The sequence below is a fragment of the Nycticebus coucang genome, chromosome 14 (genome assembly GCF_027406575.1).
Source record: "Nycticebus coucang isolate mNycCou1 chromosome 14, mNycCou1.pri, whole genome shotgun sequence".
Classification (NCBI taxonomy): Eukaryota; Metazoa; Chordata; class Mammalia; order Primates; family Lorisidae; genus Nycticebus; species Nycticebus coucang.
Window position 1 is genome coordinate 11,985,875 of NC_069793.1, and position 14,619 is coordinate 12,000,493.

Below are 14,619 nucleotides of genomic sequence, written 5' to 3' on the forward strand. Positions count from 1 at the left end.
TATTTAGGAAGAAGGCAAGAGTCCAGGCCTTTTATACCATGTCCACTATGTTAAGGACCTCAACAACAGGCTGAGGTAGTCAGCCCGAGGGCAATGGCAGAGGCAAGACCAAAGGAATTGGAATTGTTAGTTGGTAAGGAAGGACACGTTCTAACAAACGTAGTTACTCAAAATGATTGGACTGGAAAAAAAAATGGGCTGAATTTTGACAGGTAGTGAGTTTCTTATCCCTGGAAGTGTTTAATCAAAATCTTTAATTAGGTCTGGGGGACTAGGGGAAGATTCCTTTACGGAGCACAAGGTAAAATTTGATCATCTTTCCAGCTTTTTCCTTGCTGGATGAGCCTAGGTTTCCATTCACCATTGGCTCACCACTACCCTGTCAATCTCCCACGGTGGCCTGGGGCAGGTCCTGGGAAGGGGCAAAGGGCTGCCTTCCAGTTCTGCTTCTGCCCTCCACTGTCAAGGGCCTCAGCAGCTTCCTCACTCCCCAACCTGTGGCCACTCTCTGCCCCCTGGGTGACCAGAGGAGCCTGTGGCTATGAGACCAGCTAGTGCCCCCCTGCTGGGGAGCTATTGGACCCTCATACTCTGCCCCCAAGCCACGCACTTGGGTTAGGGTGCAGACCTGATGGCAGGCTGGGGAATAGGCCTACAACTGCCCAGGGCTCAGCCACCCAGCGTCCTAGATTCAGATTTCCACGACTCTCACCGTCTGACTGCATGGGCACCTCGGTTCCAAGACAGGCAATGACCTGGGAGCGCAGCCCCTGCGCTAGCCGTATTCCCAAAGTCTCCTTTCTCCCAGGGCCTCAGTCTGACGCCCTCAGCCCTTTGCAGGAAACCGACTTCCAAACCCGGGCAGGGGATGTGGGCTGAGGGCGAAACCCCGCCCCCAGGGGTCCCTGATCTTTGCTCCCGCCCCGGCTCTGTGCCTCAGGAGAGGCGCTGGCGGGCGGGCGGCGCTGCTTTTGTGTGTGAGGTTCTGAGGTGCTGGAGACCACCCCCAGCCGGCTGCCGCGTCCCCTCACGGTCCCCGGCCCCTCCTCTCGGCGTCCCCAGCCCCCCCTGTTCAACTCCGCGTGCCAGCTGGGGGATCGCTGGTTCGCTCCCCCGCGCGCCAGGAGGAGGGGCGAGGGCCGGCAGCCCCCTCCTTCGCGTGTGGCGCGGGAGCCTAGCCCAGCCCGGGGGACCCGCTGCCGCCGGTCATGTGGGCCGGACTATTCCTCCGGGCCGCCTGCGTCGCGCTCTTGCTGCCCCGGGCCCCGGCCCGAGGCTACACCGGGAGGAAGCCGCCCGCTCATTTCGCGGCGGAGAGGTAAGCGCCCCGCGCCCCGTTACGGCCCCGCCGAGGGAACACTACAGTCATGTAGTGGGGAGTCGCCGAGGGGAGCCCCGGAAGCCGCGGGTCCAGGTTCGCTCTGGGGCGCTGTCCGCGTGGGCGCAGCCCAGGGGTCCGGACAAAGAGACAGCAACTTGTGCCTCTGGGCGTGTGCCCGTCGCGCGCCCCTAATTGGGACGGTCCTGGCTGGGACCTGGGGGTGGATGGAGATCCAGGCGCTGGGTGAAGTCTAGGGTGATCCAGGCGCTGGGTGAAGTCTAGGGTGCCCTGGAGCGCGGACCCCTGGCAAGTAGAGTTCTGGACTGACTGCTTTTGCTCCCAAACGTGCTGTCTAGCTCTGCCTTGGCAGCGTCTGGCCTCCCCCACTGCGCTGGCCACTCTGGGCTGGGGGCTTTCCCTGTGTCCTGGCTTTACGCACATCATGGACCTTGGAACCGCCCGGATTTCTCTGGGTTACGTTTCGGTTTCAGTCCGTGTTTGCACACGGGTGGGGTCGTGGGGGGGGGGAGGGGCTGTGCCCTCTTGCTGTCTTTCCCGATGGATGCCGACCTCTCCACGTGTTTGTCCTGTGGCCAAGGCCCGGCTCTGCGGGGTTGTGCGCGTGTGTGCGTGAAGCTCAGAATGAAGGAACACGGTATCAGCTGGCGGCCTGGCCCGGGGCCGCGTTCTCCGGGGGGTGCGCAACGGGGGCGCCCCAGCTAGTCTAGCTGCTTGCACGTGTGTTTCGCAGCCAACGCCAGTTCCTGCTGGGATCCGGCTTCCATGCCTCTGCCTTCACGGCCTCCTTCCACCTGTCTCCGGGTCACCACCGACCCTAGGAGGTTCTTTGGGCGGTCTGACAGGCTCTGGGCCCGTGCCCATCATAGCGTTGGACTGCACCAGCCTCCCGGGCATCCTTCCATCTGACGCTTGGGTGGCACTGCCTGTTGCTTTCCGAACCCCCCACACCCCCCCCCCGCAGCTTATTAGGCCAGTCTGAAAAGCAGGGGCTGCCAGGTCCCTCCCTCCCAGGATGCTGCCATAACCGCTCCAGCAAGTGCGCTGAGTCTTCACTGTCAGCTCTCCCCATCCCGCAGTGCCCCCTCTTCTCCCTGTGATGACTTCAGTGGAGGAAAAAGCTCTTTGAGGCCCCACAAACAGATGTATACAGACTTCTAAACTGCCGTGGTGCCCTAAGCTTCCCTTATCCTATTTTACATTGATTATTCTTCCCGAGAACAGAATAAATCTGTCTTATCCCAGATCCCCAGTACATGGGGCAGTGCTGGGCACACAGTGGGTGCTCTGTAACACCTGACTGCCAAGGTGGTGTTACCTCAGCCTCTGAGCGGGGGAAGAGTGCAAGCGGGAGGGTCTGTTGCACTGGGATTCCCAATTCAAACCTGGCTGGACTTCATCACCCTCTGTCCAGATCATTACTGGAGCTGGTTGCAGTTGTCATCTCTGTCTCCCTACAGGCCTGTGCTCTGGCTGCTCCTCAGTCTTCTGTCCCACCCCTCCCACCCCCTCAGGGCTGCATAGCCCATCCCAATGTGGAACTTGTCATGCCCTCTTGTCAATCACCTGGTTCCTGGTCTGCCCATCCCCCTCAAAATGGGGATGGTCCCTTGTTGATGCCAATATGGCCACTCCCCACCCAGCACCCAGCATATGGTTGGATGTGCCTGGCTTTCTGCCCTTTGTGGACTCTGGATTCCCCTTCCCTGCCAGCTCTGGACTATGTTCCTGGTGGAGTGAACTCTCTTGCCTTCTCCAGTTGTGGGCAGCGCACTGGTGCTCCCGTGCTCACCCCAGAGACGTGGCCTGTGTCAGTGCCTGTGGGGGGCCCTCATTCTTCCTTCCTTCCTCTGGCTTCCCTTCTCAGCCATTTTCTCAACATTTACTGAGCACTTACTATGTGCCATGCAGTGCTGTGGTGAACAGATAAGAAGTGCTTGTCTTTGGGGAGTTGTAGGAGAGACAGACAACAAATCAACAAATTAATTAATATTTAACATCTCGGGAAGTGGGATGTGTAGAGACGTAAAGCAAGGGAAGGCAGACAAGAGGGCCTCTCTGAGAAGGCATTGTGGGGTGAGATGGGGGGAAGGGGGAGAGTGAGCTGAGTGTGTGAGGAAGAACCTTCTTGATAGAGAAAACTGCAGGTGCAAAGGTCCGGAGGCAGCCACCCCCAGGCTCTTTATTCATCATAGAGCCTTTCCTCAGCCCAGAGTTCCCTATTCCTGGCCATCTTTGCTCTGTGTTCATGTGGCAGGTATCAGTAGGAGGCTGGTATCTGTTCTCTCCTACTTTTGTCTGTCCTCCCTCTAGGAGAGACTATCTGGGTCATTTTTTCTTTGGAAATTTCCCATTGTCCCTCCAGGGAGGTCTTGAGAACTGTTTGTTGATTGACTTACAGACTGGCTAGGAAGCTTTCCTGTTGGTCAATCTCTCCCTAGACACAGAAAATGGAAAATCTCTCTTCTCTCTTGCAGACGCCGGCTGGGCCCCCACGTCTGCCTCTCTGGGTTTGGGAGTGGCTGCTGCCCTGGCTGGGTGCCCTCCATGGGTAGTGGGCACTGTACCTTGCGTAAGTGCTTATCCCTGCCCCAAGCCTTCTCCACCAGCACTGTACATTGCCAGCACACAGTCCCTGGTCTGAGGGGAAGCTTGGGGGCCCCAGGGCCTAGTCCCTCACCTGCATTTCTCCTCTCAGCACTCTGCTCCTTTGGCTGTGGGAGTGGCATCTGCATCGCTCCCAATGTCTGCTCCTGCCAGGATGGAGAGCAAGGGGCCACCTGTCCAGGTAATGGGGATGGGCAGTGGCCGGTGGGAAAGTGGGAAGACTGAATGAACACTGAGGTTATGTGCCACTGAGGTTATGAGATGCATTCCAGAATATCACCCACACAGAACCCTATTAGGTAGATATTTTATTCCTATTTGATAGAGGAGGAAACTGAGACAGAGAAATTGCTGTCTTGCTAGGGTCGCATAGCTAGTAAGTGGCAGAGCTGGATTTAAACTCAGCCCTATTTGTCTCCAGAGCCACCTTCCCAGCAGAAATCATCCTGGTGAGGTGGGGGTGAGTGGGGTTGCTGTGCCATGGTGTGTGCTCACCAGTTTGATGCCGTCTTAGAGGCCCACGGACCGTGTGGGGAGTATGGCTGTGACCTTACCTGTAACCATGGCGGCTGTCAAGAGGTGGCCCGGGTGTGCCCTGTGGGCTTCTCGATGACAGAGACAGCTGTTGGCATCAGGTGTACAGGTGAGAGGCCTGGGACCTGTGGGGGAGGGGAAAGGCCAGAATTACGGGTTTTCCCTGTTCTGCTAGAATGGTCTGCAGAGAGTTACAAGAGCCACTCTGAGCCAGGACAAGCTCTGACATTGAGAGTGAGCAGGGAAGCCTGCAAACAAAAGAAATGTGTCTCTTCTGGTACTTCCCAAATATTTATGAGCACCTCTGTGGGCAGGAATGGGGAGGTAGGGGCTGGAATTACTGGAGCCACAGTTAGTCCCCGTTGTTATGGAACTTCTGAATATGGGGAAGGGAGATAAGTAACGGGACAGCTCGGTGTAATGGGACCTTAACTAGGACAGAGGCTCAGAAACTACAGTTGGACGGTGGTTGGCAAGGGAAGGCTCCTTGGGAAAGTGGCATTTGAAAGCCTAGGAAAGCTAAACTCACTAATTATTTTGTAAAACTATTATTTGTGGTTAAAATAAAGTCTGTTGCCTTCCCCTTACACAGCCACTGTAACTAGTTCCTTGCCAACCTTGCCAGAGCAGAAAAAGCCTTTTTGGAATTTTAACTTTGTAAAAAATAATGTTTTCCCCCTGAATAGAAAAGTAAGAGATAATTCATTTTAGAACATTTGGGATAAAAGAAGAAAGTGAAAGTCTTGGAAGTCTCTACCTGGAGACATTTGTTACTAAAATGAAGTTATTTTTTCTTCCCTTTCACCTGAGTGTGTATGTGTTTTCATGTGTACATGTGTGTATATGTATGTTAGGCAAGCACATTTATGTCTTATAGAACTGCGATTATACTTTATGTATAGTTTTTGTTGATTATTTTTCCCATTTAGCTTTATATCGTGAGTATCACTAAATATTCCTTGCAGCGTAATTTTTAACAGCTGTATGCTTGGCTTCTGTAACTGAAATACTACTCTGTAGCCCTCATTTAGGAGGTCTGCAGTGTTTCACTACTATATATAATGATGCAATAAGGAGGCTTCTTGTCTGCTTCTCTGATTATTTCCCAGAGGAGAACTATTGGGTCAGAGGGTCTCACTAAAGGAGTCTTGGAACTCATTGCTTGTTGCACCATCTCCTCCGGAAAGGAGAAGCAATTGAGCAATTGATCCTGCCCCGAAATGCCTTTTACCTTTCATCATGGGGTACTTTCCACACACACTTCTCTTTGTTGAGGCAAACTGGGGCCAAGGAAAAACCAGGGAACAAAGTCAAAGCACAGGGTGCAGGACAGAGTGGCACTGGCCACAGCCACAAGGGATCGCAGCGGGATGGGGTTAGTTGGGGTGGGCTTCTCAGAGATGGTGGGCATGGTCTTGAAGGGCCTGCCAGTGGGAAGAGCAAGGACATGCCAAGAAGAAGGCTGAGTAGTGGGTGAGGAAAGTGGGCCGGATGGTGGGGAGACTTGGGTGCAGACAGGAGTAGGCTAATCCTGCAGGGCCTCAGGAGATGCCGTGGGGGCAGAGATGCCTTGCACCGAGATTTGGGGAGTTCCATTCCCAGCTCCCTCACCCCTGGAGCCAGAGCATCTCACCAGGCTCTCCAGCTAAGCACTTAGGCATGGATCCAGCTACCCCACCCGGTCAGTGGCCTCAGAGGACTCCTTTGTGCTCAGCTACCTGATCTTATCTTAAGCCGCCCTCTACATACAGTGCAGTCCCCACAGAGCACAGCTGCTGCCAGGAAGACCCTCAAGCCCTTTCTGTTCTCCAGCGGCCTCTCTCAGCCCATGTTGCCTCCAGGGCACACCTGCTGTGGCCAGCTATTCGGGTGGGGCATCTATCACTGGCCGGTACTAGCCCGCCTGGGTGTGTGCTTTGGCTCCTATGTTATCAGACTGTAAACATCTGGAGAGTCAGTACTGTGTCTTTGTCACATTTATATCCTCACTGATCCCTTTTTGGGTCTGCTGCACACAGATGGTGCTCAGTGAACATTTAAGGGAATGATGCTGTTCATAATTTGATCAGGCTTCTTGTCCACTGCTCTCGGCCCTTTTGAGGGGCCCTGTGAAGTTGCCCTGCAGGTGGGGCTGCTGGAAACAGTCTGTCTCAGCTCTCTGCTCTCATCAGCTGATCTGCATGCATCGAAGTGGGGCCTGGTTTTGTGGTCTCTTCTTTCCTGGGTTTCCTTCCTCACCAGTAGCTTTCATGGTGCTTGCTCTTTCTTCCTGGGGCTGTGGTTGGGAGTTCCACAATGCTGAGTGCAGGCTCCTCAGTGTGGGCACAGGGTCCTCATGGGGTCAGTTTGTTGCCTATGTCACAGTCACGTTCAGAGTGGGTCGTGCAAGGTGTTTTCTCTCTTCTCAGACATTGATGAATGTTTAAGCTCCTCTTGCGAGGGCCACTGCATGAACACGGAAGGCGGGTTTGTGTGTGAGTGTGGGCCAGGCATGCAGCTGTCTGCCGACCGCCACAGCTGCCAAGGTGAGCCTGCAGAGAAGGGACTGCCGCTCTGGGAGGGGTGACGGTGATGCCATGTTGAACACCTGAACCCAGCACAGTGTGCTCTTTATGCATGGATGCATCATTTAACTTTCCCCACTATCTGAGAGAGATGCTCTTATCACCCTCATTTAACTGATGAGGAGACTATTCCATTAGTAAGAGGTGGAGTCAGAGTTTGAGTCCCTGGGTGTCTGACAGCTAGAACCTACTGCTGCTATTGTAGGGCAGAGGGCTAGGATTGGAGGACAGGTCTCTGGGAGGGGTGAGGTACACCATCCTGGGGAAGGAGGCCACTGAGATGAGGGGGTTGCAGGGCTATGAGCATGTCCAGAGGGGCTGTGAGAGGGGGATGCTGGGCTGGAGTCATTCATTCTCTCATTCATTGGTTCCACCTGCCCTGTGCAGGCCCAGGTCCTGTAGCCCCTGGGGGAGTAGGATCTTCCATAGTTTGGTGGGGAGGGGAGGAGCAAGATGAGGACAAGCCATAAGTGCTGTGGGAAGAGAAGGCAACTTTCCTCTTAAATGAGCGAGAGGAGAGATCTTTTATAATAATCACTCATTCTTTCAAAATGATTTTTATTTATACAAGTTATGTAAGGAAACCTTCTCACTTAAACAAGGCAATTAAGACAAAAGCTCCCGCTTTGATGCTGTGCTATTATTTTCTCTGTGTTTAAAATTTTCACAAATTGCTGTTCCAGGGAGACTGTCTAAAGGCACTCACAGTGGTACAGAGTTTGACATATGGTCATAGGCCTTTTTGCAATACAGCCTCTAACAAAATTGGGCTGCCTCAAACCCCTGGCAATGGAATTGTTTAACTTTATACCAAGGAGGTTGGGAAAGTACCAAAATCTGTATGCGACATGTGCCCAGGAAGACTTTGAGGGGTTCGTGCTGTGAGACCTAAAATTCTTATGGGATTGTCTAAAACAGAAAAAACATGTCAGCAGGGCTTAGGGTGGTTCCATGTGTGCTCAATGTGTTTATGACGGGATCAAGCATGCTTTCTTTATTAAGGAAAATCACTGGGAAAGTGTTGAAGGCATAAGCACAGAGTCAGAAAGCTAAATAAGAAAATGAAGCTTTTTTGAGTAATAAAAATTAAAAGGCTAAAAAAAATTTTTTTTCACAAATTATAAAAGAAGTTTTTTTTTGTTTGTTTTGTTTTGAGACAGAGTCTTACTGTGTTGCCCTCGTTAGAGTTCCACGGTGTCACAGCAACCTCAAACTTTTGGGCTTAAGCGATTCTCTTGCCTCAGCCTCCTGAGTAGCTGGGATTACAGGTGTGCACCACAATGCCTGGCTATTTTTTGGTTGCAGTTGTCATTGTTGTTTTAGCAGGCTTTGGCTGGGTTCAAACCCACCACCCTCAGTGTATATGGCTGGTGCCTTACTCACTGAGCTATGGATGCCGAGCCTATAAAAGAAGTTTTAAAAGTCATGGTGTTAGCCCCAGGCTCTCTCTCCCACTGCCACCCTCTGCTTTCCCTAGAGAATAACCCTGGTGTCTGCTTGGGCTGACACCAATAATAAATTTCCATAGGCTGAATTTCTTGTACAACAGACATTTATTCTCAAAGTTCTAGAGGCTGGAAAGCCCAAGATCAAGGTGCTGACCAATTCATTTTCTGGTGAGGGCTCTTTTCCTGGCTTGCAGAAGGCAGTCTTTTTGCTGTGTTCTGAGATGTGATGGAGAGAGAATGTGCTCTGACTCTTCTAGTAAGGGCTCTAATTCTATCCTGAAGGCTCCACCCTCATGACTGAATCAAAACCTAATCATCTTCCAAAGGCTCTACCTCCAAATAATATCTCACTGGATGTTAAGGCTTCACATGAATTTTGGGTGACATTACTCCATAGTACCTTGTTATCACTCTGACGTGTTTTATGACTGCCTCTCCCCATGATGTGTACATACATAGGAACTTATAGAGATATGATAGGTGCCGAACTCTTGTGTCCCAGCTACCAGGTGAAGAAGTTTACATTTTCTCATTTGATCCTCAGAAATATCCTATGAAGTTGGTCTGTTTATCTTCATATTACTGATAGGCACACCTAGGGTTAAGGAAATGAAATTACTTGCCCAAGATCATGTGAGAGCTAAGATTTGAACCCAGTCATTCCTCTGCTTGTTTTTCCTCCCTTTAAGAATTGGTCTTGAAGATCTTTCCACATCTAACTGTTGCTTTTCATTGCTGACTCTGGTCCACAAACTCTTATTGATGAACATGGAGATTATTTCCATTTCTTCACAATTTTAAACAACAGCATGGTGAAGCTTTTACAGAGGAGGTGCTATCAAAGCTGAGTTTTGAGGTATAAGTAGGAGTTTTCCAGCCAGATAAGTAGAAAAGGCAGACAAGAGAACATGGAAAAAGGCAGGGGCCTGAAAGAGTATGGTGTGTTTGGAAGATGGCAAGAATTTAGGCCAGAGTGAAGGTGGGTGGCTGGGAAGGAGGTGGGAAAGGCAGCCCAGGGCTATGTGAGCTATAGTACAGCACTGGTGCCTTATTCTAGGATAAGTCCTGTGGCCTTTAGGAGGCTTGGCTGAAGGTGGGAGAGGTGAGCTGGTCCAGGGCATATTCAGGAATTGGTAGACTAGATGTGGGTGGTGAGGAAGAGATGGAATTAAGGTTGTCTCCCTCTATCCTGAGTAGGGTAGGAGATTGTGATGAGAGAGGAAGAGGGAGCCCCATATTTCCAAAGCTCTGTGGTGAAATGAACCCCATCCCTGGCCTTTTGCCTTCCAGACACTGATGAATGCTTAGGAACCCCCTGTCAGCAGAGATGTAAAAATAGCATCGGCAGCTACAAGTGTTCCTGTCGAACTGGCTTCCACCTCCATGGCAACCGGCACTCCTGTGTAGGTAAGGCTGGGAGGACCCTGTGTTCTGCACATGAAGCTGCCACTCAGGAAGATGGACAGGGAGAGCCCAGGGACCCAGGAAGGTCAGCAACTGGACCTCCTGGTCCTCTGGAGCCTGAAGGGGCTGGAGCCTTTGCTTGGAGCCTGCCTGTCTCTGGGGCTGGCATAGTTCCACACAGAAGATCCTGTCCTGGACTTTTCCTGGCCACGTGCCAGCTTCATCCTGTTATGTTTCTCTTCCGCTCCTCTCCCAGATACACCCCAAGGATTCCTCTCTGCTCACCCATTTTCTTGGCTGCCTTTGCTCCCCTTGGTAAATAAAGCACGTTATGTCTGGGTTCCTCTGGTTTAGAAGGAGACCCCTGTTCTATACCATTAGCAGAAATTTCCAGAAAGGGTTTGGCATGTTTGGCCATAAGCTTGGCTCATGGTTGAAGGTGGGGTCCCCTGGGCCTGTAAAAAGACCTTGTTCTAATGGATTTAGGTATTAGTCCTGAAGTCTATCTTGAGCAGCTCAGGGAGTTTTAAGACTTTTTCAGAAAGAAAAACTGGAGAGTAGAAGGTTTGGTGAAGAGATACCCAGCAAGGCTGCATAGTGTTGGGGATGAGTCACTGATATATATACCCATTCAATGCCTGCTGTATGTGTGAACCTTCCAAGGAGACTAGCGCTAGATTTCAGCCTTGCTTCCAGCGTCTGAGCCACATCCCGCACCCTGGGGCAGGGATGGACCTCTAATTAAGAACCTGGCAAGGGGACACCCAGTCTTTTGAGCTAAGGAATGGGAGGAAGAAGGGTCAGTAGCCTGGACAAGGCAGCTGTCTGTACCGACGCTCTTCTGCAGATGTAAACGAGTGTCGGAGACCACTGGAGAGGCGAGTCTGTCACCATTCCTGCCATAACACCGTGGGCAGCTTCCTGTGCACATGTAGACCTGGCTTCAGGCTCAGAGCTGACCGCGTCTCCTGTGAAGGTGAGAGCGGGGCTTCGCCCTCCTGAAGAGCGGCCCCATCCCGGACACCGGGCCGGACCCCGGAGCCCCGCCCCAGGTGCTAGGCCCCACCCCAGCACCAGGCCCCTCCTACAGCACCGGGCCCCGCCCTCAGCCCAGCCCCGCTGCTGGTGATAGGCCCCGCCCCAGCACCAGGCCCCGCCCTCCTGGAGGCCCCTTCCCTACTCTGCCCACTCTTGTTTTCTGTTCATTTTATTTTCAACATCTCACCTTCCTCGCTTTCTCTTTTCACTTCCGTATCTGCTCTTCCTTTTTTTCCCTCACTGTTTCCCCAGCCCTCTGTTTTCCCCCAAATAGTAAAAGGAAAGAAACCAGCAGTGTTAAGAGTGACCAGGGCTCCCAGGGACAGGGCGGCGTTGGGTGTTTCTGGTCCTTCGGCAGTGCCCTAAACATGTGCATAATGTTGTGCACGTGATGGAGGCTGCCCTGCCAGAAGCCTCCACTTTTCACTACTCAGGGTGCCATGGAGGTCTTTCCATGCCTGTGCCGAGTAAGCTACCTCGTTCTCTTTAGTCCATGGCGAGTGATGCCCTCTGAACTCACCTGTTCATTTCCTCCCCCGGCCCCTGTCTGCCTGGGAGCTCTAGACTCTCTCCCTTCTCTTCTCCCTCACCTGCCACCTTCTCTCTCCTCTTAGTTTTCTGATTCTCTCTCTCCTTGAGACCCTTGGGTAGTGGGTGTCCATCTGCAGAGGAAAAGACCTCTCCCCTGGTCCTAAGTGAGTGTGTTGGGGCAGGGCCTGTCTGCAATAGCCTGGACTGTCCCTCCATCCCAAGCCTGGGCATGCCCTCCAGGGGAGCCACAGCTGGGTGGGAGGAGGAGACACACTTGGACCTCTGAGGACATAGGAGTGGGGGCAGGTTATTCCCAACATGGATCCCTGAAGTGTTAGAGGTCCTCCTGGAACATTGGCAACTCCCTTGTGGCAGATGAGGAAGGGAAGGGGAGAATCTGATTGTGCAGTATCTGAAGCAGCCAGGTGTAACCTCCTCCGACTCATTGGTGTTTTTCCATCCATCTTCTCCAGGGATTGCACCCAGCGGTTAGACCCATTATATTGATGAAGAACCTGGCCCAGAGACACTCAGTGACTTGTGCTGGTGGTGCCAAGTCCAAGTCCCTCTAAACCCCACCTCTGCCCCTGCTTTCCCCCTCAAGAGATTCTTGTGCTTCTGTTTCAGCTTTCCCAAAGGCTGTGCTGGCCCCATCTGCCATCTTGCAACCCCGGCAACACCCTCCCAAGATGCTCCTCCTGCTTCCGGAGGCAGGCCGGCCTGCCCTGTCCCCAGGACACAGCCCTCCTTCTGGGGCTCCAGGGCCTCCAATAGAAGTCAAGACCACCCACCTGCCATCTCCCACCCCACCACTACACACATCCTCCCATTCTGTCCCTACGAGGGTGCTCTCCACTCCGATGGCTACCCTAGTGCCTACTGCCTCCCTGCTGAGAACTCTCAGGCCTCCCTCACTACTCCAGGGGGAGGGGTTGGGGACCCCTTCCTCACCCAGGGGTCCTGAGGTCCCACGACTAGCAACAAGGCCTTCTCCCTGTTGGCACCTGGGAGCCATATATGAATCAGGGAGCCGCTGGACAGAGCCTGGGTGCTCCCAGTGCTGGTGTGAGGTGGGTGTGAGGTGTTTCTATAGTTGCCCTGTTCTGGCGTATGGGGCCTTATGGTGGCTACAACTCCTGCTTGTGCTTCTAGGACGGAGAGGTGACCTGTGAAAAGGTGAGGTGTGAAGCTGCTTGTTCCCACCCGATTCCCTCCAAAGATGGGGGGTGCTGCCCCTCATGTACAGGTGAGAGCTGGTGCCAGGGAAGACACAGTCTTGCCTCTTCCCTTCCCTCAGCCCTCCTGCAGCCCAAAGGCTGTTCTCCAACTTTAGCGTGCATTAGAATCACCTGTAGGGCTTATTAAACCGTAGCTCCCTGGGCTCTGCCCCTGGAGTTTCTAATTGAGCAGATCCGGGCTAAGGCCTGAATATGTGCTTTTTAAATAAGTTCCCAGGTGATCCTGATGTGGCTGGTCTGAAGATCACACTTGGAGAACCACTTGTCTCTGCTGTAATGTCCCTTAAGGGGAGCTTTTCATCTTCTGGGCATCTTTTCTGAGCTTCATGCATTCTTCCTTTTATTCATTTATTCAGTGACCCTCTCCAAATCCATTCTGCAGTCCCTCTCCCTTCCTCCAAGTCCCCTCCTCCAGGAAGAATCATTTATAAATTCTGCTCCAATACCCCCCACTCCCTCCCCTCAGTTAACAGCTTTTCATTTGCTTCTCATTGCTGTGAAGATAGAGACCCAAATTCTTGATAGATCCTTTCAGACCTCCTGGAAACTAGCTCTATATATGAATCCCTGGGGCTCTTATTAAAATGCAGATTTTCTTTTTTTTTTTTTGAGACAGAGCCTCAAACTGTCGCCCTGTGTAGAGTGCTATGGCATCACAGCTTACGGCAACCTCCAACTCCTGGGCTCAAGCAAGTCTCCTGTCTCCGCCTCCCAAGTAGCTGGGATTACAGGCACCCGCCATAACGCCCGGCTATTCTTTGGTTGCAGCCGTCATGTTTTTTTTTTTTTTTTTTTTATTGTTGGGGATTCATTGAGGGTACAATAAGTCAGGTTACGCTGATTGCAATTGTTAGGTAAAGTCCCTCTTGCAATCATGTCTTGCCCCCATAAAGTGTGACACACACCAAGGCCCCACCCCCCTCCCTCCGTCCCTCTTTCTGCTCCCCCCCCATAACCTTAATTGTCATTAATTGTCCTCATATCAAAATTGAGTACATAGGATTCATGCTTCTCCATTCTTGTGAGCAGCCGTCATGTTTGGCGGGCCTGGGCTGGATTTGAACCTGCCAGCTCAGGTGTATGTGGCTGGTGCCCCAGCCGCTTGAGCCACAGGCGCTGAGCCAGAAATGCAGATTTTCATTGAAGGCCTCAGGAAAGGCCTGGGAATAGGCCTGGGAATCTCCATTTCTCTATTGCATTTGGCATTAAGATGCTGAGGTTGCTGGACATTGAGCAGCAGTTAAAAATTCTTCCTAATGGTTAAAATGGAAATGCACTTAGTGATTTTTTTCCTTTTGTTTTGAGACAGAGTCTGACTCTGTTATCCTGGGTACAGTGCTGTGGCCTCATAGCTCACAACTACCTCAAACTCCTGGGCTCAAGTTATCCTCGTGCCTCAGCCTCCCAAGTAGCTGGGACTACAGGCGCCCACCATGACACTCGGCTATTTTTAGAGATGGGGTCTCGCTCTGGCTCAGGCTGGTCTTGAACTCCTGAGCTCAAGCAATCCACCCACCTTGGGTGCCAGGATTACAGGCATGAGCCACTACATCCAGCTTTATGATTTTCTTTTCTTTTCTTTCTTTTTTTTTTTTTGAGACAGAGCCTCAAGCTGTCACCCTGGGTAGAGTGCTGTGGCGTCACAGCTCACAACAACCTCCAACTCCTGGGCTTAAGCAATTCTCTTGCCTCAGCCTCCCAAGTAGCTGGGACTACAGGCACCCGCCACAATGCTCGGCTATTTTTTGATTGTAGTTGTCATTATTGTTTGGCAGGCCTGGGCTGGATTCGAACCCACCAGCTCTTCCATACATGGCTGGCGCCTTAGCCACTTGAGCTACAGGCACCGAACCTTTATGATTTTTTTTTTTTTGCAATTTTTGGCCAGGGCCGGGTTTGAACCTGCCACCTCCGGT

At 52.3% G+C, this 14,619-nt stretch overlaps 1 protein-coding gene across 16 annotated transcripts in view; it reads left to right on the top strand.

Moving 5' to 3' along the window:
* The first annotated feature begins 679 nt into the window (after positions 1–679).
* The window catches only part of VWCE (von Willebrand factor C and EGF domains), a 53,084-nt gene continuing 39,144 nt past the window's right edge, over positions 680–14,619 (top strand). For 5 of the 16 annotated variants that reach the window (XR_008374218.1, XR_008374221.1, XM_053561508.1 and 2 more), the window contains exons 1-9: positions 681–1,318; positions 3,817–3,911; positions 4,038–4,127; positions 4,461–4,589; positions 6,889–7,005; positions 9,783–9,899; positions 10,744–10,872; positions 12,093–12,535; positions 12,618–12,711. Coding sequence is in view for 12 of the 16 variants with exons in the window: in XM_053561508.1 (XP_053417483.1) it covers positions 1,209–1,318; positions 3,817–3,911; positions 4,038–4,127; positions 4,461–4,589; positions 6,889–7,005; positions 9,783–9,899; positions 10,744–10,872; positions 12,093–12,535; positions 12,618–12,711 (1,324 nt within the window). In the remaining 4 variants the exon portion in view is untranslated. Of the gene's footprint in view, positions 1,319–3,816; positions 3,912–4,037; positions 4,128–4,460; positions 4,590–6,888; positions 7,006–9,782; positions 9,900–10,743; positions 10,873–12,092; positions 12,536–12,617; positions 12,712–14,619 lie in introns of all 16 variants that reach the window. The other 11 variants (XR_008374219.1, XR_008374220.1, XM_053561507.1 and 8 more) reach the window with 5 other exon arrangements.